General features: G+C 36.2%; 5 protein-coding genes and 1 long non-coding RNA gene across 7 annotated transcripts in view; 5 read left to right on the forward strand and 1 right to left on the reverse strand.

The window, feature by feature from the left end:
- Positions 1-895, forward strand: part of LOC111463423 (CEN-like protein 2) — a 1,873-nt gene extending 978 nt beyond the window's left edge. Inside the window, exons 3-4 of the mRNA XM_023107356.1 lie at positions 322-362; positions 442-895. Of these exons, the coding sequence (XP_022963124.1) occupies positions 322-362; positions 442-665 (265 nt within the window). The 3' untranslated portion in view covers positions 666-895. The remainder of the gene's footprint in view (positions 1-321; positions 363-441) is intronic.
- Positions 896-3,794: 2,899 nt separating this feature from the next.
- On the reverse strand, positions 3,795-6,042 carry LOC111463534 (F-box/LRR-repeat protein At1g67190-like). Its single transcript, XM_023107502.1, has 2 exons — positions 5,859-6,042; positions 3,795-5,464 (listed from the first exon to the last, which is right to left on the reverse strand). The coding sequence occupies exon 2, from the start codon at positions 5,377-5,379 to the stop codon at positions 4,132-4,134; it is 1,248 nt and encodes a 415-aa protein (XP_022963270.1). The 5' UTR covers positions 5,380-5,464; positions 5,859-6,042; the 3' UTR covers positions 3,795-4,131.
- Positions 6,043-6,596: 554 nt separating this feature from the next.
- Positions 6,597-10,019, forward strand: LOC111463439 (transmembrane 9 superfamily member 5-like). Its single transcript, XM_023107373.1, has 7 exons — positions 6,597-6,795; positions 7,352-7,395; positions 7,508-8,111; positions 8,201-8,305; positions 8,382-8,535; positions 9,138-9,619; positions 9,701-10,019. The coding sequence occupies exons 1-7, from the start codon at positions 6,605-6,607 to the stop codon at positions 9,921-9,923; spliced, it is 1,803 nt and encodes a 600-aa protein (XP_022963141.1). The 5' UTR covers positions 6,597-6,604; the 3' UTR covers positions 9,924-10,019.
- A 533-nt stretch (positions 10,020-10,552) lies between these two features.
- On the forward strand, positions 10,553-15,265 carry LOC111463498 (cell division protein FtsZ homolog 2-2, chloroplastic-like). Of its 2 annotated transcripts, none has more exons than XM_023107451.1 (8): positions 10,553-10,703; positions 11,019-11,628; positions 12,187-12,486; positions 12,685-12,775; positions 13,269-13,393; positions 14,455-14,547; positions 14,671-14,736; positions 14,856-15,265. In XM_023107451.1, exons 2-8 carry the CDS (start codon positions 11,026-11,028, stop codon positions 14,985-14,987), a joined length of 1,410 nt encoding a protein of 469 aa, XP_022963219.1. In that variant the 5' UTR covers positions 10,553-10,703; positions 11,019-11,025; the 3' UTR covers positions 14,988-15,265. The 2 variants fall into 2 exon arrangements, with proteins under 2 accessions (XP_022963219.1, XP_022963220.1); XM_023107452.1 differs by having other exon boundaries at positions 11,026-11,628.
- Positions 15,266-16,656: 1,391 nt separating this feature from the next.
- On the forward strand, positions 16,657-17,013 carry LOC111463067 (protein BIC1-like). The gene has a single exon (XM_023106880.1). The coding sequence runs from the start codon at positions 16,657-16,659 to the stop codon at positions 17,011-17,013; it is 357 nt and encodes a 118-aa protein (XP_022962648.1).
- A 1,179-nt stretch (positions 17,014-18,192) lies between these two features.
- LOC111463234 lies at positions 18,193-21,074 on the forward strand. The gene is made up of 3 exons (XR_002713846.1): positions 18,193-18,368; positions 20,039-20,147; positions 20,895-21,074. It is a non-coding gene; the product is annotated as an uncharacterized LOC111463234 (long non-coding RNA).
- Positions 21,075-26,037: the final 4,963 nt, after the last annotated feature.

Consider the following 26,037-nt stretch of genomic DNA (forward strand, 5'->3'; position numbering starts at 1 on the left):
CTTTAAAGTTCGAAGAAACGTAATTTTGATCAAAACCCATCATTTTTATCGTGTTTAAAATCATCTCCGGTACAAAACGTTACAAAATTTGTAAGTTTTGAGCTTTGAAGTTTGAAAAAACGTAACTTTGATCAGAACCCATCACTTTTGTCGTGTTTAAAATCATCTCCACTTATACAAAATATTACGAGATTTGCAAGTTTTGAGCTTTAAAGTTCGAAAAAACGTAACTTTGATCGAAACCCATCATTTTTATCGTGTTTAAAATCACCGAGAAACATAATTTCGATATCGACCCCTAATTTTGGGTATCTTTTACAGGTTGGTGACTGACATTCCAGGAACTACTGATGCCACCTTTGGTATAGCTTACTTTCTCTTTCTACTTGAAGAGAGAGAAAGGCAGAGATTTTGGTTTAAAGATGTTTTTTTTAATGACAGGAAGAGAAGAAGTGAGCTATGAAATCCCAAAACCGACAATAGGAATACACAGGTTTGTGTTTGTTCTGTTCAAACAAAAACATCGTTGTTCGGTAAACTCTCCATCTTCAAGGGATCACTTCAACACTCGAAGATTTGCAGCTGAGAATGATTTGGGTCTTCCTGTTGCAGCTGTTTATTTCAATGCACAAAGAGGAACTGCTGCTTCAAGCAGGCGATCATGATTTGATCCAAAAAGTTCATAAAAAACCCATCTTTTAGAAATGGGTTTTGCTTTTTCTTCTTCTTTTTACTGTTTGTTTGTGTTTTTAAGGGTTAGTTTTGTGAGTTTTGTTGGCTTTTTAAGTAGTTTTTGGAACGTGGAGGTGAGTTTGTTGTATATAGAGTGAGTGAGTGAGTTTGGAATATGTGTACTCGTTCGAAATGCTTTGAATGTGTTTGAAAATATGATGCAAGATGATTGTTGTCGAACTTGACCCTAAATTAAAGACATCTTTGCCATTAATTTCTCTTTCTTAGTAGATAGAGTAGCCTTAGGTACTTTTTGGTTGAGCCTCTCCCATGACCCGTCTAACACAAGGTTGGAATTCTAGCTTTTCTAGAGTGATATTTCACTTAGGCTCCAGACTCTCATTTCTTAGTAACTTCTCTTTCTTAGTAGATGAGGAGCCTCCGATACCTTTTGGGCGGTTTATGCACGGTAGAAATTGTCTACATGAGATTATCTCTTGGCCCGTAGGTTCTGAACAAGGTTAGAATTTTAACTTTTCCAGATTAATATCTCACTCATGGCTCGGGGTCCTCCAAAGAGGAGCCTGAACAAATGATTCAGTTCTCTTTAACTTCTCTTTCTCAGTAGATAAAGGAGAGAAGTTAGTGAGTAACGTAGCATTTGATTCATAGTTCTGCTCTGTAGCTTTTTACCTCTACGTTAAGTCAATTCCTAAGAATCAACATTACTTTGATTTTTAGTTAACGCGGGATCCCATTTCATCGTTTTGGTTTCTAACGACATGCTTCGATACGAAACTTTGTTAGGACATGTATTTTGGTGCTAGGTTTGTCATGTGTCATATTTTATTCCGAATTTTTTGGAATTGTCACGTGTAGATGGCCCTCACAAGCACTATCCATTGGCAAGGGAATGGAGTTCTTATTGATAGACAACTCAAGGGAGCTACATCCTTAAATATTGTGGGGTATCTATCCATTGGCATGTATGGCCCAAATCTGCAAAAAGCAAATCTTTTAAGATCCTTTGTTCTCCCATCCCACACTTTTGAAGAATATTTTAATGGACGGTTCTTTTAATCAATGCGATAATAAGTACGGTAGAGTAAGGTTGAGTTGGATTATAACTCTATTTTCAGGTTGGTCGGATCATAGGATAACCTTTGAACCAACTCGATTTTTCAGTTTTTCAAAACTTCAACCTAACCCAAATCAATTTTTTTTACCCAACCCAACTTTTATTGTTTGAATTCAATAGTTCGAGTTGGTAGGATTCTCGAGTCATTTGAAAACCTCTAATCTATAAGAAATTAAGTTTCAACTTCCCTTTTTTTTTTGCGGTCTCATCAATAGAACCTCAAAATTAAAGGTAAAACAAGAGAGAATTGGCAACTAATCCCTAGAACCCTAAACTAAAAGCATATGTGGTATTGCTATCCCATCCATCGCCCCACCATCCCTTCAAACTCTCTTATCTATTTACTCTGCTCACAGTCATATTATCTTTTTTTTTCAACTTTCTAATCACCAATTTTTTGGGTCCAGTGGTGACGAGGGAATAAAATTGGTGAAACCACCTCGAAAAACCGACTTCAAAGTTATACTACTATTCAAAATGTATCTAGACGCCAAAATCGCATATTTTTATTTAGAAATAAGTAAGGTATGAGCGTTCAAAGTTCGTGGGTTTTTCAAAACGAATCTAATGGGATCAAAAACACAATATTTACAATTTGAAGAAACCCTAACCTCAACCTTCGACAGAATCTCCCTTGTGCACTTGGTGGGTGTTTATGACGATTTTTTTCCTCGAGGATGTTCCCCTCGGGTTTATCTTCGGTGTTGAATAATTCAAATTGTCAGGTCATTGAGTCATATGAACACTCTTACTCATCGTACACCACTCAAAAACTCAAAAAATGAAATAAATTCTTGGACACACTTGCATATCTATATTCATATATCCCACAGCTTCACAGCAATAATACCACTAAGAGTTAACACAATGATAGTAAAATAACCGTTAGATTATCCTCAAGAACCAAACATCCTCATAATCTCCTTCAAACTCAACCCAAAAGCTCCGATCTTTAATCCCAGATCCAAAAATGGCGGGCGCCACCTTCTAAATCACCATCATTTCACCTTCTTCAATCACCTTTTTGTAAACCCGGTTCGCCGGGTCAACAGTGCCGGCGTCCTCGCTCCCCTGAACAAACAAGTACACCATCTCGGAGGCGCCAACTTTGAAGTCGGCTCAACCCCGAGAAAAGAGTTGGGGTTACGGCTACGATGCCGAACCCACTTTCCGAGAAGTCTCCGTCGGATTTTCCGCCGGAGAAGACTAAGCCGTCGGCAGTGACGGCGCTCGAGTTCTTGCATGGAAGGTTGCCGGCGGAGGCTCTGTTTTTCTGGGGATTTGGGGTTTAAGTGCAGAAATCTTGAAGTGGCTCTGGATCTGATGCTATGGTGAGCGTAAGAATTATTGGATGAAAATGCCCTGTTAGTCATATGTTCATCGATGTTTTAACCGTATTACAGCTGAAGATAAGAGTTTCCATGCCAATGGTTCTATCATATCAGGAGATGCTTCTTGTCTCAGTGTAGGCAGAAAAACCCCTAACAGATTCTAACTGTCCAAATTCACCGCTATCAGATATTGTCGTTTTAGGTTTTTTCTTTCAGGCTTCCTCTCAAAGTTTAAAACGCATCTGCTTGGAAGAGGTTTCTACACCCTTACAAGGAGTGTTTCGTTCTCCTCCCCAACTAATGTGGGATATCAAAATCCACCCCTTTCGGAGCCCAACGTCCTCGCTAGCACTCATTCTCTAATACAATCGATGTGGGACCCCCATAATCCACCCCCCTTCAAGGCCTAACGTCTTTACTGGCACACCGCCTCGTGTCCACCCCTTTCAAGGCTCAACCTCCTCGTTGGCACATCGCCCAGTGTCTGACTCTGATACCATTTGTAACAGCCCAAGTCCACCGCTAGCAAATATTGTCCTTTTTGGACTTTTCCTCAAAGTATTTAAAGACGTCTACTAAGGAGAGGTTTCCACGACCGCTAAAGATAAAGTGTTATATAGACCAGTAACTAAAATATGTATACAGACACAGGATTTGTATCAATGAAATGCACGTGCTTTTAAATGCTATTTGCTTATAGTATATATCTGGAAAGAGAGATACAATTCAGGGAGTTTAGAAAAATATACAAATTCAGAGTAGATACAGAATCCTAGCAAGTCTCTAAAAATGAACCTTGTGGAGAACGAAAAAGAAAAGATAAGTTCGTAATCTGTCAACTAGGATATGGCAATTGCTCAAACTGATGAATGCTTGTAAACAAAGAAGACAAAGGTTTTCAGAATCGTCAAAAACCTGATGGGATGCATTTGATATCGATACAGCTCTCAGAACAAACTTGGAGACCGAACGAACCTCCATGAACTTTTTCTATTCATATTCAAACTGAACCTCCACATGCCTATACTTTCTCATCAACTGGACAAGGGATAAGGTGATGCTCGCCAAAGTTTGGCATTCTTCATGCGTTTTAACCTCAGAAACAACCCCACAAATGATCAATTTTTTCAAATTGGGGCACCTTCCAAGAAGTTTTTCCATCCATTCAGAGAAAAATTCACTAACTACACTCCACCCTAGTTCAAGCACTACCACATTCAACAAATGAGATGACCCCTGCAAACTATGCTGAAGGGTTCCATCTTTCAAATCATAACATAGTGATAGATGGCTTAACCAAGGAAAACACATACAAATGGTCTCTAAATCCATTACCTCTTCATCATCGTCAAATACAACGCCCCACAGCCGAAGCTTCCTTAACTTCGATGATTTCGAGATCATGTGGTAGAATTTCGGCCACAAAATAGTAAAGTTGCAGACATCTACTACCTCGAGATTTTCCATGTTCTCACCAATATCAAGATGGATAACACTAACATCATCAATCCTTAGAACTCTCAAAGCTCCCTTGCTAACTACTTCAAACAGCTCAAGAGTACAATCTTTTAGATGCATAGCTTCAAGGTTATCGGCCTCCAATATAAACTTGTCCAAACTGATTGCTTCAACATGTATATCCCTCAATGAGGAACTGCTAACTTCCATATCCGACATCGAAATATCAGGACTGATTAGAGCCAATTTCTCGAGTTTAGGACAAGTGGTCAGAAGAAGGCTCAAATCCAATGTAGAGATACTGACATGGCTCAACGAAAGTGATTTTAAGCAAGGGAACTTCTGGTAACTGGGTTCTACGCCTGTTATAGAGTTATGAGCCAGCGCCAACACTTCAAGCTTTTGTCGACCACATTTCTCAATGATATTGAAAATCGGGGTCGTCTTCACATTATAATGAAGTTGGCGCAGAGTCTCTCTAGTATACATGAGCCAAGCCATAACCGGTGCAGCAGAGAACTCTTCGACTTGGTCCATTGAAATCGCCAAATGTTGCAGCGCAGTTGTTTGAAATATGGTTTGAGTGATAAGAATTTCCAATCTGCTGGTTGTGAGAACATGATACACAGGCCAATCATCAGAATCAAAAGAAAGGGTGTGGAGGTGATTGCGCCAAGCCTTTCTCCATTTCTTGCAAGTTGCCGAAGCAATCACTGCATCTCGAGCACCTCTGAGATGGGAAAGTATGTTCCCGATCACTTCAACAGGAAGATGCTCCATCGCCAAAGCACAAGATGAAGAAATTACTTCCGCAAATTCACAAGAACAGGATTTAAAGTAGCCATGTATATGTCATATGTGCAATCTGAAGCAGTTAATGAGCACGAAACGAATAAAAATGAGTTTCCGTATCGACGAAATCAATCAAATTGACAAAAGTAATTCAATAAAAACCTGGATCTGAAACAGATGTCTACTAAAACAAATTATCACATCTGAAGTACTAATGAAATCAAGAATCTGAGGTTTAAATCAAGAATTTGGGGTTTTACTAAAACGGCAATGCTCACTCAAAATCTCCACAATTTTCAAATCGATCGTCAACAAACAGAACAAACTAATCAACACGACCATATTCAACCGGTCGCACCAATCTAACTCTCTATACGAGAAATCGAATCGGTAATCTATGAACTTCAATACGTAAACATAAGAAAGAGAAGAGTCCCGCCATGAATATCATAGATGAGTTAGCTTACTGGATGGTGAGGCGAAAATGATCTGGATCGAACTGGAACTCCGGCGGCTGTAGAAGTTCGCCGCCCAAATGAAGAAAGCGATGTAGTAAAAGGGAAATTTGGGGAATTGGATGGAAGTTGGTAATGACGCGAAATCGAACAAAGATAAGATCGGAATCGGAACTTCGCATTCCACTGCTTCAGAAAAAGGAAAAGATGTATTAAAATAAATAATTTCAATTATTCTTTTATATAATATATATATATATATATATATATATATATATATATATATATATATATATTAACTTCAAAAATACCTTTAATTTATTTTTAAAAATTAAAAAATATAGTTTAAAAAATACTTTGAAAGGTTAAAAAATTTTAAAATAATTTATGAAAGGTCATAATAAAATGGTTAATGTTATTTTTATAATTTCTTGAGTATTGTTTAAACGTAGCAGTAAAATATTTTTATAATTTTTTTTAACTAAAAAAATTGAAATGCATTAATTAATTTTTTTTTAAAAATTACTAAAATAAATTATTATGGTTTCTATATAAAAGTAATTTTTAGATTTTTTTTTTAAATATAAAGTAAAAAATGAATGAAAAGTATGCGGTGAAAATGAATAACCGCATGAAAATTACCACAAGCTTAGTAGTAAAAGTCCAGTGTTTTGGGCTATATATATATATATATATATAATGCATAAGGACTCTAGTTTTCCCTCCATTTTTGAATATCTGGGTCGCAGAATCAAGAAATGGCGCCATGTCGTAAACTGATTTACTCGATCCTCATTTTGATCTTTCTTCTCCCACTCCCCTTCTCCGCCAGAATTTTCAGAGCTATAGATGATCAAAGACGCGCTTCTTCATCAAAGCCTCCAGGATATGCATACGGAGACCAAATTCCTCTGTTCGCCAACAAAGTATTTGGGGCCGATGAACGATGGTAGTTTCTTACTTCCATTATCTTTTTAATTTTCTTTTATTGCAAAGATTTCATCTCGGTTTCTGTTCTCGTGATGGTATGGAATCTGTTTGGTTGATTGGAAATTTGAGTTTGAATTTCCATGGATTTCTGAGTTTTTCAAGATAGATAGGTTTTCGTTTTTTAAACATTGAAAATTAATTAGTTGAGTTGTAATCGAGATTAAATTATGTGTATATTTCAAGATAGATAGGTTTTCGTTTTTTAAACATTGAAAATTAATTAGTTGAGTTGTAATCGAGATTAAATTATGTGTATATTTCAATTAGTTGAGTTGTAATTGAAATTTGAATTTTCATGGCTTTTTGAGTTTTTCAAGATAGATAAGTTTTCGTTTTTAAAACATTGAAAATTAATTAGTTGAGTTGTAATCGAGAATAAATTATATGTATATTTCAATTAGTTGAGTTGTAATTAAAATTTTGAATGAGTTGAGTTGTAATCGAGATTAAATTATGTATATATTTCAATTTATTCGTTGATCTTTGTTCCGTTTTTTTTTTTTTTTTTTTTTCAGCGATGCAGACTCATATTTTTCGCTTCCATTTTGCCCTCCAGGAGGTGAAGGTCATATTGTTCTTCATCTAATTAGATGCTCGAACTCTTTGACTGGTATTATATAATCCAAAGATCAATTATGTTTAATCTGTTGTACATCTTTCATTGATTACAGAAAAACTACACAAAAGAAAGAAATCCCTGAATGAAATTCTGGCAGGCGATTGCTTAACCAACACTCAATACGATTTGAGATTCGGCGTTCCAGTGTCGGAGGGCTTCCTTTGCGATAAGTATATGACAGAAGATGATCTCAAAAGGTTTAAGACTGCCATTGAAAACAAATTTGAGTACCAAATGTACTTCGCCGACATCTGGTTTGGAAGTAAGGTGGGGGAAGCCATTGAAGAAACAGGATTAGGGAAGAAATATTATCTTTTCAATCATATTGAATTCAACCTCGATTTCATGGAGGATCAAGTGAAGGGCGTTAATATTGTAAACAGTCTCGATTTTTCTGTGGCTATAACCAATATTACTGAAACCCCTGTGGAATTTTCGTACTCAGTCGTCTGGAATGAAATCAAACCCACGAACAATTCGAGTTACTTTAAATCCTGGAACAAAGCTCCATATGGGAAAGCCTCGTGGGTTTTGGAAGAGAATCGAGGCTTGTTTTGGTCGGGAATTTGGCTTTGGACTACCATTTCCTTTTGGTGGGTCGCATTGCCTCTTGTAGTTGCTTCGCCGTATCTGTTTCGGTATGTCACGTTGAACAGGTAAAATTGCTTCGCCTCCCCTTTGTTCTTGGTAGTTAAGGCGAATTCAAGAATTTTGTTAATCTTTCAGATTTGTTGATTGTTTACAGACAACCTCATCAAGGTAGTCGTTTCAATGATAAAGTGTGCCAGTGTCCGATGTTCACATCCTTACTCGGTGCTTTATTGGGCGTTGGAACTCAGCATCTAATCATGTAACCTTTAAAATTGTATTAATCTATAGCTTATCGTTTGTTCATCATCTAATCATTAAACCAACTGTGTCTGCAGAATTGTATTGCTTTTTGTTTCTGCATACCAGGGTATCTACCCCTGCAACCGTGAAAGAATCTCTGTTGATATTGTCTTGGCATATTGTCTAACATCAGTACCGTCTGCATTTATAGGCAGATCATTTCATGAGAAATTTTCCCCACTTAAATTGGTATATTCTCAAATTCATTCATGCTTCTTTGAAAGGAAATAAAACTTATATATAACAATACATGTTATGAAATGATGACGAAATGATATGACTATAATATGTTATGTGAATGATATGATATATTTTACGGTACGATGTATTTGACGAAATGACGCATATTGTGATATACTTTATGATATTATCTGTACGGTATGACATGATATATTAAAAGATACGATATACTTATAATATGATACATGTCACATGATAAGATGTGTGAGAATTTTTCTCTAGTTAGATTGGTATATTCTTAAATCCGTTCATGCTTCTTTAAAATGGAATTAAACTCAAACTACATATGTGAATGATATGATATATGTTAGGTATGATACATTTGACAAAATGATATGACTATGCATGATATGTTATGTGAATGATATGATATATGTTATGGTAGATACTTTTGACGATACGACGCATATTGTGATATATTTTATGATATGATACGTGTACAGTATGACATGATGTGTTGAGAGACATGATATGCTTATGATATGATAAGATGTATGATATGCATGACATGCACTAAGATGTTTCGACTAAAATTTTTTATCCCGGTACAGAAAGAATGTGTCTTTCTAACGGGAGCGCTCTACTTTTATCCGGCGTTCCTAGCTGTTCTTCTAGCAAAGATATTCGTGTCGAATAGCTTAATGGTGAACGATGCAATCTATATTCTGTCAATAGCAGGAATTGGCAGTGCCATTTTAGTGTACCTATGTTGCATAGCAACAAGGAAGTGGTATGAACCAGAGCATGATGTTACAGCTTGTGCCACCAGAATGGTAGACGTATTTAACCCACCAGCTTCCAGTTTATGGTATATGAAGACACCTGCTCAGATGGTTCTTGTGGGGCTTTCAGTCTTCTTGCCTGTCTGCTTGGTAATGGATGACATCTATGCAAGCTTGTGGGGTTTGAAGGTGTGCGGGTCATTCTTCACCTTATTTGCAGTCTTCTCAACTGTGATCATAACTACCATAATTTCTGCGTATGCGCTTACTGGTGTCCAGTTACTCAAAAATGACTACAACTGGTGGTGGAGGTAAAACTGATATCCTTAGAACTTGGTGCATTGGTTTGTTTCGTTTTGTTTTCGAAACCTGAAAGAAAAGAATGGTTGCAGATCAGTGTTACGCGGGGGGTCACCTGCCATACTCATGTTTGTTTATGGCATCTACTTCCTTTCCAAGATCAAAACTGAAAGTGACAGAGAGTTCCTCCCTCTTTTGGTGTACAATTGTTGCATTTGCTACTCATTGTTTCTGGTTCTAGGAACTGTAAGCTTCAGAGCTTCGCATTTCGCCTTTAGATTCTACATGGCTGTAGTCGCCAAGAAACGGTCCTAAATGTAAAACTCCTCATCTTTTAGCCTTCTGCTATTGTGCTGTCCGTCTGTACATGTTCTTGTTTGAAAACAATTAATGTTCTTGTGTTCTTCTCCATATGTTTATTTTTATAATCTTTTCTAATCTTCAAACCACTAAGAAATTAAATCACTTATTAGTCATTTTTATTCGAACTCAAAAAGTAACTAAATTATTGATCCATTCAAATGTAACACGTGAATAACATATTAATTATCATCTTTAACTGTTTATAGAATAATCTTTCTATTGTAATTATTGAGTTTTATAATTTATTAAATTTAAACTTATTAAATTTAAACTTTTAATTTTACGTTAAAGAAACTTTAAAAATATGATAAATAGTGACACAAAATTGAAAATTTTTGTATTTATTCTTCCATTTTTAAGATTATAGTTAAATTTTTAAATACTCATATTTTAAAAAAAATTAATACTCTTTATATAATATAATCAAAAGTGAATTTTATAAAGGTCAAAACTTTTTTCTTTTTAAGCTAGATGAAAGAATTTGTGTAGTGTGGCAGTGAAAGAACAGTAATAAAAGGAAAAGGATGGGCCGTTGTTGAGCACTGGTGGCGGCGGTCTAGTCGAGCCGAATTTGCTTGTTTTTTTTTTTTCTTTTTTTTCTTTTTTTTGCCCTTGCACAAGATTACTGCCCATCCTCTCCTCTCTTTGGCCGAAACCATTCAACCCCATTTGGATTTTCCAACCTTAGCGCTCCCCGGCGATTTTCACTGCTCTCTTCAGAAGCATTTTCAGGTGCCCTTTTCGAAAATGCATTTGCTCGAGTTTTTTTTTCCTATTATCTCAGCTTTTGGGTTTAATTTCCTTTTCTCCGTCGAATTTGATTCATAATGTGTAATGGGTTTTGAGTTTTCTACCATTTCTAAGTTCTTTGTGTAATTCTTACTAGTAATTCTTGATTCTTGGATCGGGTTTTCATTTCAACATACCCCAATTGATTGCTTCTATTCCACTAATCTTCTGAATCCACGTTCTTTGATAGCGACATATTTAGTCACACACTTTAAATGTTCGACCATTTATGTATCTGAATTCCTTTTCGATTTTCAGCTGTTAGATGATGGCAAGTTATGCTTCGATGAATTTTGCTCTTACTCGACACCCTGTTGGAATGTTGTCTGCTCTTGGAGGCAGAGTCTCTTTGGAGCATCACTCGGGAAAATTCTGTATGAAAATGCCTGAGGATAGGAATGGCTTTGTGGGTATCAATCAAAAATCAAGTTCGGTCAAGTGTTCTTACAATTCTCACAGTGTCAGCCCATATCAGAACAGAGATTCATTTCTGGATTTACACCCTGAAGTTTCCATGCTAAGAAAGGACAATGTGAGTGGAACTACTACTGGGAACTTGGAAGATGAATCCAGTAGTAATTACAATGAGGCAAAGATTAAAGTTATTGGTGTGGGAGGTGGTGGATCAAATGCCGTTAATCGTATGATTGAAAGTTCGATGCAGGGTGTGGAGTTTTGGATTGTTAATACAGATGTTCAAGCAATGAAAATGTCTCCTGTCTATCCCGAAAACCGTCTACAAATTGGTCAAGAACTTACAAGAGGTCTTGGTGCTGGTGGGAATCCTGAGATTGGCATGAATGCTGCAAATGAAAGTAAAGAAGCTATTGAAGAGGTGCTTTATGGATCTGACATGGTGTTTGTCACTGTAAGTGATTCACTTTTTTGCTTTCTTCTACTTGGCATTAAGAACATGATGGCATAAAGAGTCACCGTAAAAAAAAAAACATTTCCAACCACGACGACCCTAATCTTTATTCTTTGTGGTCATAAATAACACGAACTTGGTCTTTGAAAACCACGAGAATTGAGTCATGCAGCAATTGAGCTACTACATAAGTTCAATCCTTGGAACGTATAAAACGTTGGATATTTTGTGTTCACCTTGTTTAGCATGCATGACAATTGTTCCTTTGCCTTTAGGTAGCACTGTATTGTCATGTCCGAACCACCTAAGACTCGATAGATTTGTCGATTTGGCTAAAAAGAGAGTGATATCTTTAGCCATGTGGGTAGGGCAGCTTCTGTCAATATGTCACGAGGTTGACTCGTTGCCATTGGTCTGAGAAGCCATAATAAAAAAGTTTGTTTCCGGATTGTATCTACATAATTTGCTCGTCGTTGGAGATTTCGGGATTGATTTTGCTTGGCATATTCCAGGAGACCTATGCTTTACTAACTATGTGATTAATTTGTTTGCTTGTAGTCTGGAATGGGTGGAGGAACTGGAACCGGAGCGGCTCCTATTGTTGCAGGCATTGCAAAGTCAATGGGCATATTGACAGTTGGTATTGTTACCACTCCGTTCTCTTTCGAAGGACGAAGGCGAGCAGTTCAAGCACAGGAAGGAATTGCAAATTTAAGAGACAAAGTCGATACACTGATAGTTATCCCTAATGACAAGTTACTGACAGCAGTTTCACAGGCTACTCCCGTGACAGAAGCCTTTAATTTGGCTGATGACATTCTTCGGCAAGGTGTTCGTGGTATTTCCGACATCATCACGGTATATTCAAGCCTTAAAAATTTTAAACCATAGATTCTCTTTGCATATGGAAACATTTTAATGGTGTTTATTTCTTCCATTTAGTGGTTTAGTTTTGGTTAAGTTCAGCATTCTAGGCTTAAACTAATCAGTAGAATTTGTTCATGGACACCCTTTGAGTATCTAACTTTTGGTCTGTTACTGCATTACAATAATCAGATACCAGGGCTCGTAAATGTAGATTTTGCCGATGTCCGTGCCATAATGGCAAACGCTGGTTCGTCGTTGATGGGAATAGGAACTGCTACTGGTAAACTCTAAGCTGCATATTTCACTGATGTACAAGCTTTCATGTACTGCTAAAGTCTGGTCTAATTCTTCGTCTTAACTTTGAGCTACCAAAATCTTCGTTTTTATCGACGACCTTTAATTTCAAAACTTACGGAATTGCTTCATTATCCTTTGAATGTCCACAATCCTGGATCTGACCTTTTCTAATGTCTGAAATTTTCCCTTCCCCGTTTTGGGGTGAGAAACATTTCATCGACGAGTAAAATGTACGAGGCACAGCCGCACAGGGCGGGAAACACGAACAGAACAACAAAAGTTCGTGTAATAGGTAGAAATTATAGAAAGATCAAAACTGTAAAAGAACATATTCAAGTAAGACCAAGATGAAGCTGTAAACGTACTCTGTCTGGCAGTGAGGCAGTGGGTTTGGCCAATGATATCCAAACTCTTAAGATATTTTGATCAGCTGTTCTAATATAAACCAACGCTACCTTTTGTTTATATTGGTGCAGGGAAGACGAGGGCAAGAGATGCTGCTTTAAACGCTATCCAATCACCTCTGTTGGATATTGGCATAGAAAGGGCCACTGGAATTGTGTGGAACATAACGGGTGGAAGTGATTTGACTTTATTTGAGGTGTGGCTCTCTCTGTTCCTCTTACCTGCCTATCTCAACCTATTTATATATCTTTATCTCATTGCTCTCTGAACTTTGATCTACCATGTTTATGAGATTGATATGAAGCGAAACTAGATGATGTAGTTGATGGTGACTGTTATTTAGTTTGAATCTCTGTTACTTTCATCTCGTTAGCATTATGGAGTTCGATTCTTAACCCATGGCGTAAAGCCCGCGTTACAAATTCTAAAGTCCACCCTCTTATGTCACATCTCGTAACAGCCTAACTCCACCACTAGTAGATATTTTCCTCTTTCAGCTTTCCCTTTCGAGCTTCCCCTCGAGGTTTTAAAACGCTTACGCTAGGGTGAGGTTTCCACATCCTTATAAGAAATGCTTTGTTCCCCTCTCCAACCGATGTGGGACACCCTAGTGTCTGGCTCTTATACCGTTTGTAACAACCCAAGCCCACCACTAGTAGATGTTGTCTTCTTTGGGTTTTCCCTTTCGAGTTTTCACTCAAGGTTTTAAAATGTGTCCACTTGGGAGAGGTTTTCACATCCTTATAAGGAATGCTTCGTTCCCCTCTCCAGTCGATGTGGGACACTGCCTGGTGTCAGACTCTGATACTATTTGTAACAGCCCAAACTCACCGCTAGCAGATATTATTCTCTTTGGGCTTTCCCTCTTGGGCTTCTCCTCAAGGTTTTAAAATGCCTCTACTAAGGAGAGGTTTCCACACTCTTATAAGGAATACTTTGTTCCCCTCTCCAACTGATGTGGGACACTGTCCGGTGTCTGGCTCTGATACCATTTGTAACAGCCCAAGCCTACCGCTAGTAGATTTTGTCCTCTTTGGACTTTTCCTTTCGGGCTTCCCTTTAGGTTTTAAAACGTGTCTACTAGGGAGAGGTTTTCACACCGTTATAAGGAATGTTTCGTTCTCCTCTCTAACCGATGTGTGATCTATTCATACAAGTACCACATGCCTTTAGACAGTAATCTATAGATTCAACATGTCACAACATAAGAAACCGAACTTCGATTGGGGCATCAACATTTCTAGTGGATAATCACAGGTGAATGCTGCAGCGGAGGTCATATATGACCTTGTGGATCCAACTGCGAACTTAATATTTGGAGCAGTGATAGATCCTTCACTGAGCGGTCAAGTAAGTTATATGTTCCAGCGTAGTTCATTTTCATCTTTGCATTCTGCGCCTCCACCAGCTAAAACTCAGCCATTTTTATCTCTCCCTACTCTCCAATGACCATTACCACCCCTCTATTTTCAGGTTAGTATAACTCTAATCGCAACTGGATTTAAGCGCCAAGAAGAAAGCGAAGGACGGCCCGTTCAGGTATCGTTGTATCTGCACAAAATATACGCTTAATTCCGTATTCGGTATAGGTCTGCGACAAACGGGCTAAATCATGCTAGATCTTACGTTAAACCTGTTTCGTCTCTCTTTTATTACAGGCCAGTCAACCGTCCCTGGGAAACAACAATTTCGGAATCAACCGTAGACCTTCCTCTTTCAACGAAGGTAGTTCGTTTGAAATCCCAGAATTCCTAAAGAAGAAAGGTCGTTTGCGCTATCCTAGCGCTTAATCACCTTCGTCCAGTCCGAGCACTCAACCTACCTTCGTTCGTACATATAATATGCTGCTATAGATCGTAGTATCTGTATATGCATCAGTTTCGTTACTCTGTATATCTTTTGAGTAATAAAATAGCTCATATATTTGCAGTCTTATCTGTAGTTACAATATGAATGATGTTCTAGCTGAAGAGCTTGAAAGTTGGTTCAGCAAAGTACTGTAATGGCTGAAGCCAAGATGAAGCCGCTGTGCTCAATTTAGTGCTCATGGTTGTGCCATTATACCTTCGAAGCTTAATCCAAAACCTATCATACGATGAGCTGGTATTTAAGTTTTTAATAACGACCGGTTAGAGATTATATTATTGTCCTCTTTGGTGGGCTTTCCCTCCGAGCTTCCTCAACTTTTAGGGGAGGTTTTCTCACCCTTATAAATAATGTTCCGTTGGGATTTCATAATCCACCCCTATTCAAGGATCAGTGTCCTCGCTGTCACTCCTTCCCTTCTCTAATTGACGTGGGACCTCTCAATCCACCCTCCTCGAGGCCCAACATCCTTGTTGGCACAACTCGTGTCCACGCCTCCTTACTGGCACATCGTCTGATGTCTGGCTCTGATATCATTTGTAACAGCCAAAACCGTTAGCAAATATTGTCTTCTTTGGGTTTTTTCTTCTGACTTCTCCTCAAAAGTTTTAAAATGTCTCAAGAGAGGTTTTCTCATTTGTAAGAGCCAAAGCCCACTTCTCGACCCTTTCTCTTCTCAACTTCCCCTCAAGGTTTTAAAATGTGTTTGCTAAGGAGAGGTTTCCTCATTTGTAACGGCCAAATCCCACCGCTACCAAATATTGTCCTCTTTGGGGTTTTCGTGTCTGCTAAAGAGAGGTTTCCGCACCCTTATAAATATTGTCCCCTTTGGGCTTTCCTTATAAATGTTGTTCTCTGGTAGGAGAAGGTTTTCACACTCTTATAAATAATGCTCCGGTCTCCTCCCTAACCGATGTGAGATCTCATACCATGCAACATTAATACCCAGGACAATCATGGTCTATTATACATAAAATTCATACGATATAAAAAAATTTCTAAAAACAATTCTTTTTAATACTCATTAACAACATAGTTACCTACAACACTCTAAAAGAGGTAAAACATACATCTAAATAAACTAGAAATATCAAGCTAAACTACAATCAAACCCGTCATTATTTTAACCTAAAATCGAATATCTCGAATCTATACAAAACTACACACACGTCCATTGTCAAATGGTATGGAAAATATCTGAAAGAAAATGCACAAAAACTAGAGGTGTTCTTCACATTAATTAGCATAGAATATTGAAACCCATTGGCCAAATTCCCTCCCTTTGAAACTTCCAACATCAACCTCACATCGTTCTATAAAAATCCTCTCTTTGAGAGAGAATTAAAGATGGCGCCACACAAGTGGAATCCAATCTGAGAAAAGACACGTTTGTTTGTCATTTACCATACAAAAATAGTGTCGGAGTTGGCTCAATGACGTGCATACTAACCTTTCCACCCATTCTCTGTGCCATTTAATACCCACACAAAGCTCAACCTTCGACCTTCTACTCATTATTCTAAACCAAACCCACATCTCCTAACCCTAAAATCTCCATAAAGTTTCAATCTTTACCAAAACCTACCAACAAAAATGGCTCTTTTAGCCTCCCCTCTCAAACCCACCTCCCCATTATTGCCGGATAACCAAGAATCCGATCAAAAAAGTGACGATCAGAAGCTTCTGGCGCCGGAGGAGAACGGGCTGGAGCGGCTGAAGCGCCACCGTGTGGCGGTGGCGGGGCAGGTTTGGATCCCGGAGAAATGGGGTAAGGAAGAGCTTTTGAAGGATTGGATCGACGGCTCCGCATTTGAAGCTTCTTTGTTCCCTTCCGGGATTGTGTCGGCTCGCCGGGCTTTAGCCCGAGAAGCTAAGAGATCGTCGCCGAATAATAACTCCGCCGCCGCCTCCGCCACTGCCGGATCTTTGAGAATATTGAACAGTTGTTGAAAACATACTACTAATTAAGTTGGTGGGTTTCTTCTTTATTTTTTTTTTTTGGTTAAATAATGTGGTGGTTTGTGTATTGTAATGTCTGAAAATATATTGAAATAATCATACTAAACATGTTTGAAAGATTTTATTATTATATTCTTCCTTAATTTCCTCACATATTTATATATGTTTTTTTGCGACAATTTATGAGATTGTGTTCTTCGTTCTTGTTTCTAATTGAAGCATGTTTCATATTAACATCCAAAACTAAGATCTGAATTCAGGAAATTCATTCATTTTATTCATTCACAATAAAGTTAGATTTGTTCTGTTCAGTATATGCTTAGTGTTCATCTGTTTTTAGATCAGACTTGTTTCAAATGGATACCGTTTTCGATTGATTCAAGAAGTTATCATGAACAATACTGTCTAAGACGACACTAACTTTTAGTATTTGAGCTTCTAATCTCGTGATTTTGAAACCGTTAAGTTTGGGTGGATACTCCTTCAAATTAGAAAGTGTTCTAAAATTATATCAAATTAGGAGTTCGGTGGACATACATTATGTAAGATGAAAATGTTCTTTCAAAAATAAATTGATGAACGCTATTAAAAGTAAGACATTGATATTGATAGATGTATGAGATGTCAATCGACCCAGTTTTCTTTTTTTCTTTTTAAATTTGTTTGACATTTATGTAAGTTTCAAAGATTTTCATGAAATTTAAATACATAATTTATATTTCATGTTTTTGATTGAAAAATTGTTCATAATATATTCGATAATGTGTTCTTATTTTTTAGATTTTCTATTTTGAAATTCGAATAGATATAAACATTAAATATTATCGTAATAACTCAGTTATTATCGATCGAGCATAATTTATTAAATAAAATTATTGTTATTATTAATAAATAAACAGCTTCTTTTAAAAACCCTAAGTCTCTCCCTTTTAATTTTAAATTAATTTTTTATTACTATAAAGAAGAACAAAAAAAATTAATAGAATTAAGAATATTTTAAAATGTTTTTTAAACTATTTTATAATTATATTTATTTTTAATTGGGGGGGATGTTGGGAACCGCAAAACCGGTTCGATCTTGATAGCTCTGGTTGACCGAACCGATCAACCGTCAACGAAAAGAAAACCGCAAAACCCTTTCAATTATCTCAAAATTTCAATACTGTTGCAGAGGAGAAGCCCTACGAATTGAATTTCGTGGGCGGTGAAGCCAATTCACGACGCCAATGGCTTCTGCTGCTCGTAGGAGTGGAGGAGGCCTCCGTTAAGGTCATTACAGAGTTATTATGTGCCGGAACTTCGTTTATGTCACTTTCATTATCGCCGGCGCTTTTGTTGGCGAGCGGGTAAGGACCTGGACTCATCTTTATGTTCTTCATTGAATCCATTTCTGTTGTTCCTTTTGTTCGTTTCAAAATAATAGAGCATTTTGTTGTGTCGATTTTCTTGGAATTAGGCGAATTCGGATGTTGGATTGGAACCGTTTCTTTTAGTAGAAAAATTGGGAGCTGAATAGAACTGGATTGAATATGTTTCATCGTCATGTTATATGATATGATTCCTCCATTTCGGAGAAAGGGGAAAATACGGACTAGAAATTGAGATTCGGTCGCAAGTCGCTTCTGGCAAGAATTCTGTAACTGACTTTGTGGCTGTGTTAAGTTAAATAGGATTGAAAATTGAATATGCCGTATGGAACTTCAAAATTCTAATAGTATCCTCTCTATTGTTGCCCAGAATCGTATTATGTTCCCATCAGATGAGTTGTGTAAAGTTTTGGAGTGAGGGGTTGAAGTATGTGAGATCCCACGTCAGTTGGAGACTGGAACGAAACATTCCTTCAAGAGGGTAGAAACTTCTTCCTAGTAGACGTGCTTTAAAAAATCGTGCCAAAGCAGACAATATCTGCTAGCGGTGGGTTTGGACTGTTACAAATGGTATCAGAGTCGTCATCGGGCGTGCCAGCAAGGACGCTAGGCCCCCCAAGGGGGGTGGATTGTGAGATCACACATTGGTTGGAGAGGGGAACAAAGCATTCGTTACAAGGGTGTGGAAACCTCTCCCTAGTAAACACATTTTAAAAAATCGTGAGGTTGACGGCGATATGTAACGGGCCAAAGCGGACAATATCTGCTAGCAGTGAGTTTGGGCTTACAAATGGTATAGAGTCAGACACTAGGCGATGTGCCCGCGAGGACACTAGGCCCCCAAGGGGGTGGATTGTGAGGTCCCACATCGGTTGGAGAGTGAAACGAAGCATTACTTATAAGTGTGTAGAAACCTCTCCCGAGTAGACGCATTTTAAAAAACCGTGAGGCTGACGGTGATACGTAACCCAAAGTAGACAATATCTACTAGCAGTGAGTTTGGACGGTTACAAAGTATTTCATCTAAAAGTTTGGAATTTCGTTGCTTGTTCTAAATCTTTTTTTTTTTTTTTTGTACCATTTTCTGGATTATGCGTTCTATTTGCTACAAAATGAGTACTGGTTTTTGTATGTTTAGCTGTTATGGGTTGTATAGGATCATCATCCAACTTAACGTAGTTCCAAAACATGGTGAACCATCCTATCTCTATCAACAGTATGAAAAAATCTTTAAAACGAGTCTCGATCGACTCAGACTACATCAGCTTTGAGACGGACTGCATTGTCATGTCTATTGTCTAGCGTGTATTGACTATGGGATGACTCGAATATTATCACATCTTTCAGTTACATTCGTGATTTAAGAAACCAAGACATGCTACTATCCCAAATGAGATTATAAGATCTACTTTTGATGTTCGTGTTCATTCATTTACTATATATGAACTGAACTAACTGAGGAGTGAGGGTAGTATGTCTTGTCTTACTGTTTAATGGGTATCTCCACTCGAAGCCACAACTTTAGTTAATGTTATGATAGAATCTTAATGTACATATTTCTATAGCTTTCAAAGAATTTTATAAATCCTTTATGCATCATTTTTTGTGTATTGATTGGAATAATCATGTTTTTCCTAATACTCTTGTAGTCGATAGTTGATACCTCCACTTTGGACCATGCTTCTTTGTCAATTTGGTTCTCCTGATGCAGACCGTTGATTATGGCGTACCAAGCTCTGGGAATACCACAATGTTGAGGTATGACATTATAACGGCCCAAGCACTTGTAGATATCGTCCTATTTGGGCTTTTCCTTTCAGATTTCTTCTTAAAGTTTTTAAAACGCGTTTGCTAATGAGGGGTTTCCACACCCTTATAAAAAATGCTTCATTCTCCCTAACTGACGTGGGATCTCACAAACATACTGACACACCATCCTTTATGAAGGTTAGTACTCATCAGCTTTCGATTTCTCTTCTGCAATATAAATAAAACTCGTCAAACAGAGCGAAGCTCAACTAACATAAAACAGTACCTCGACGAATTGAGATCAAAGGTTCAAATCCTCCTTCTTCCACTTATTATTGAACTCAACAATTATTTGTATATAAATCTAAATCTCCAAGCTTGGTAGCTCTGTCAAACTTTGGATATTGGATCTGCATTTATTTGAGATTTAGCTAGTTGAAATTGAGGCATCCTGTGCAACTGTAGAAGAATTGAAATATCACTTCCTCGTTTCATGAGTGATTTCCCAGTAAGCTTTTGTTTAATTCGGCCCTTGGTGTGTGATTACTTAGAACTATATCACTCGGCCTTATGTTTTATTCTGTCCATCGGTCTTGAAGCCTTCGGGGGGGTGTTGATTGGCATACATAATACTGATAAATGTAGCTTCTCATGTCCAATGCTGAACTAAAATCTCGCATGACCTTTTGTTACCAGATTCGACTGTTTCTGGACATTGGTCTTGAATTTTGATTGCTTTTAATCTTTCTGCTGCAGAAACGGTATGAGGATATTTCAGTGTTGAGGCAAAGATGATCAAAAGAATGATGTTCGTTTTATGACAAAGAATCGTGTGAGATCCCACGTTTGTTGGAGATGAGAATGAATCATTCCTTATAAGTGTGTGGAAATCTCTCCCTAGTAGACGCGTTTTAAAATCGTGAGAGGAAGCCTAGAAGGAAAAGCCCAAAAAAGACAATATATGCTAGCGGTGGACTTCAGTTACAAATGGTATCAAAGACAAACACTGGTCAGCGTGCCAGTGAAGATGCTAGGCCCTCAAGGGGGTGGATAGCGAGATCTCATATTGATTGAAGAAGAGAACGAAACATTTTTTATAAGAGTGTGGATATCTATATCTCTCATAGTAGACTCTTTTTAAAACCTTGAAAGGAAGCCCAAAGATGACAATATCTACTGTAGTGTAGTGGGCTTGAGTTGTTACAAATCGAAACTAAAATCAATCTTTTGATCAAGTTTAAGTTTATTGTTACTTTAAGCATTTTGTTTCATTTTGGTATCTAAAAGTGAGCGCTATCAATTTGGTATAAATAATAAGATAAAGACTAAAATAATTATTCGAAAGTTAAAAAAGTTTAAATTAAAATATATTTACTAATCATATATATTAATTTTGTATATATTATTTGACTTCTTATACTTACCCACCAATTATAAATTAATTTCAAACTTTAGGACTTAATTAGAAATCAGATTAAGAATATCACATTTAATGGAAATAAAATCAAATCTCATTTACTTAGGAAAACTTAGAAATTAAGTTGAAAGTGTGTTTTACCAAAAATAAAAAATAAAAATAAAAATAAAAATAAATAAATATATTTGAACATATGGGAAAGATGGTGACGCAGACAAGCATCATGTCGGTCCAGGTGGAAAAACACAAGGACACGTGGCGAACAGTGAGTCAATTATGGGTTAAAAGATAGTGAAGATTGAACGGAAAGACTTGGGGAGTGTCAGCCAAGTAAAAGTCGTCAAGGCGGTGCCGTCGAACCACTGAAAGACAGGTGTCAAAGCTCATGATGCCACGTCGGCTGTCGTTTGGGCCCCACCTTGAAACGGTCTCGCACAAGAAGACAAAAAGAAAGAACGGAATGTTTTGAGAAGAAGAAAACAGTGGTTTTTCATTTGACTCCTCGACCTCGTCCCAACAAAATCCCAAAAAGCTGTTTAAATTCAAAAAAGCAATTTTTCTTTTTATTTATTTATTTGTTTGTTTATTATTCTTTCCTTAAAGGGACATTTATAGAATGAGAAAGGAATAAATAAATAATGGGTTGGGTTGGGAAATGGAAATTGCTTAAAAGGGTACGGGAATTCTCTATTCGTGTCCTTTTCTAGATTTAAATCTAGTTTCTATTTGTTCAATTAACCGTAAGTAGAAATTAGTTTTCTTTTGCACGCTACACCTCCACACCACACGTTGTCACCAACGCCCACACGACACTACCCCTCTCAACCACCGCATCGCACACCCACTCACGTCATACCACCTTTTGCAGTTACACACTATCACAACGCTCGTTTACCATTGATTGTGTTGAATTATTATGTATTACGGATAAATATAAGTTTTTAAAAAACTCGATGACCTAACTCAATTCGAAAGTAGAGGATTGGGTTGAGTTTCATTAGATTGTGAAACGAATATGTGTTAGTTAAGCACTATTCCAACTAACTCGAAATTTTAGATCAGTACAAAAAGTTTTCTCGAACTCAACCCAACCCAATTCGTATACGTTTCTAGACCAAATTTTAAAAATTCGAGAGGCAAATAAAAACAAATTCTTAGACACCAAGCGGTCTACCAGTGAGGACGCTCAGCCTCCAAGGGAGTGGACTGTGAGATCCCACGTCAGTTAGAGATGACAATATCTTTAGCGGTAGGCTTAAATTGTTACATATATAAGTTTCAATAATAAATCTTATCATGTCAAGTTAAACATAACTCAATCGATTAAAATATTATATACTCAACTCAAAATTTCCCGTTCATACTACTAAATTATTATTCTATAAAAGATACTCGGAAATTTAAATATAAATTATTTAAAAATAGGGTTACCATTTTTGCAAAAAAAGATAAGTAATGAAATAAAAAGTGGATTACAATGGTTTTCACAAATTTTCCAATTTGTAATAATGGGCATTAGAAATTTACACCTTCCACTACTAAAAGCAATGTAGAAATGTTTGAGATTATAAATTTTAAATTATAAATATTTTTTTTTTTAAATAAAACAAAAATTGTTGTGCAAGCATGCGTGTTGAAAGGTGAGTTCTTCATTATTCTATTCACAACTATGAATGTACAACCGAACTTTTTTATTATATTATCCCTTCAAATTTACCCTTCTTTTTGTTTTCGGCCTTCGTTTAACCTACCGAGTCGAAGTTTTACAGGAACCTACTTCGAACGAGGTAAGAAATCTCTGTTTAAATAGACAATCGAGGAGGAAGTAGAGAGAGATTTCTCCTCGTTAGCTGAATGAAGTCGGGAACAGATATTATATTAGATTTCCGTTCAATAGTGATATGATATTTGTTTAATTTGTACCTATGTCTTTATTTGTTTATGGTATCATCTAGAAGGTCTCGTACCTACAAAAAAAAAATAGTTGTCACGAAGTATTGATAATAATAGTTAAAAGATAAAAATATTCAAGAAGATAATTAAAGATAAAGATACATTAAATTAGATATGTTGTTTTACCAAATTGACCCTATGATTTCGGAATAATTACAAAACTGCCATCAAACCTGTCCTCTTCCCCTATGTAGAGAAGACGAAAGATTACAACAGCATCTTCATAGGTCCACTAAATGAGGTTTTAAGGCCACCTTTTATTATTTATTTATTTATTTATTATTTAAAGGTTTTGAGGGAACTAACAACGTCACCATGACTATCAAATTTATAATTTTATAAACAAAATAACGTCCCTTCGACTATAAAAAATAAGAGAAAATATTATAATCAAATCCGTGTAATAATATAAAATATATCAAATATACTGTTAATCAAATACTGGAAATAAGGAAAAAAATCGAGCTATATAAAATATATTTCAATATAAAGAATATCTTACTCATTTAAGTATGCTCGGGTTACCTTCTAACATATTTAACCAACTACGTTACGAGATGGTACGTGTCAAGAATATTTGTTAAACCCACCTACTTAAAATGGTGCGAAAGTTCTCTATTTATAATCAAATAAATTATAAGAATACGGAAAGATACATCTTGTAATGGAAATATATATGATAAACTATAATTCAGTACTGAATATGCTTAGCCAAGATTAAGCTATATGATAAACTATAATTAAGCGGGTCGAGTTGAAAATTAAAAAAGGGTTCGAACTTTTAATCTTTTAATCGAAATAAACCCGAAAGGTTGACCGACCCGAAAGGTTGAACGAGTCAGGTGGGTACCCAGTTGATTTGATGGGCCCTCAAACTCCACTAGTTGAGATCCCTCCCCCTTCCTACTACCTATACTCTTAGTGTGGTTCCCATCCCCATTTTCTGGGTTGACTCTTTTACTTCCCTTTTCTCATTCTCTTTCCCTCTCCTCTTTTTTTTATTTTTTAATAAATTAAATATTTTTAAAGAATTTCGCGTCATAATCGTCGGATTTATACGTCTCGAGAGAAGTTTTTGGTTAGATATACGAACGTAGGTTTGTATCAGTTAAAACTAAGAAAAAATCTACAACGGTAGAAAGACAGATGCTGTTATTGATATAAAATTCTTTGGATGAAACAGAACCTAACCCAACACGAATTTTTGTGTTTCGATTTCTTTTCGTACAAAAATTATAAATAATAATAAATATATAAGCCACGTGAAATTGTAGTCAAAATCATATTCTCACGCACATAAAATTATAGTCAAAATCATAGTCTTGGAGAGGCGCCTACCTATATCCCTAAACATATACGAAATTTGTGTGGTGAATAAATTTTTTAGAGATACATATGGTCCCAATAAATAGACGTGCAAATTTGACGACATGATTTTATATATATATATTTTTTTCTTTTCAAATAATGGTGTGTTGCAAATAGTGACTTTTGACGCTCGATAGCCAAAGGGCAATATGATGTGAGCCGTAACAAATACATTAAGTCTAAAGTAGACAACTATTTTGTTTTGGGGTTTGAATATTGTTCGAGCAACATTTTAGTACCATTTCTATAGTTGAATCCTATTTATAAATTACACGATCATGTTTAGTTCAAGTAATAAAAGCATAATGTAACAACTCAAGCTCATTGGTAGCAGATATTATTGGCTTTGTCACCAACAACCTCACAGTTTTAAGACACACCTACTAAAGTGAATTTAGTTAGAGTTGTGAACAAACTGAACATCGTCCATTTGATCGTTTAGTTATTTTTTAGTGTTTTAAAACGATCGGATCAATTTGACATTAAACTAAGATAATCTAACTAGAGTTAACATTTTTACGCTTCTAGTCATTATATTGCTTACTCTAGGTTGACTCATTATTAAACGCGCTAACATTTTCGCCATAAAATAACGTAATAATGATGAAAATAGTGAAAGAATCAAAGTTACATATATTTTTTATAAAGAAAAGTATTATCCGTTGTAATTATTACCCAAATGAAAAAAGATGTAAACGTGTGTATAAATTTTTTAATTGTTACTTTAACTTAAAAATTATGTAATAAATTAAATCTAAATTTAAATAAATTTCATAGGTTTTTAAAAATTATTTCAATAACTTTATTTTTTTTTTCCCACAAACCCAACCATTAAAACCATAATAATTATTGCACTATGAATTCTTAATAATTACACTCACTACTTACAATAATTTATTAAAAGAATATATCATAATTTTTTTTTTATTGTAATTACAATATTTTGAAGAAAAAAAAGTTATTATCTTTGTCAATTTTATATATTTATTTTTAAATTAACATATACATAAAATTTTAATACTCGGATAGAGATAATTTACTCTCTCTCTCATTAAATTTCATGGAGATTAGAGCGGAAATTTACAATAAAAAAAAATTCATAGATAGTATGATATTGTCTCTCCACGAGAGTATGATATTGTCCACCTTGAATATAAGGTT

This window comes from Cucurbita moschata, unplaced genomic scaffold, assembly GCF_002738365.1.
Source record: "Cucurbita moschata cultivar Rifu unplaced genomic scaffold, Cmos_1.0 Cmo_Scf00028, whole genome shotgun sequence".
In the NCBI taxonomy this organism is placed as follows: Eukaryota; Viridiplantae; Streptophyta; class Magnoliopsida; order Cucurbitales; family Cucurbitaceae; genus Cucurbita; species Cucurbita moschata.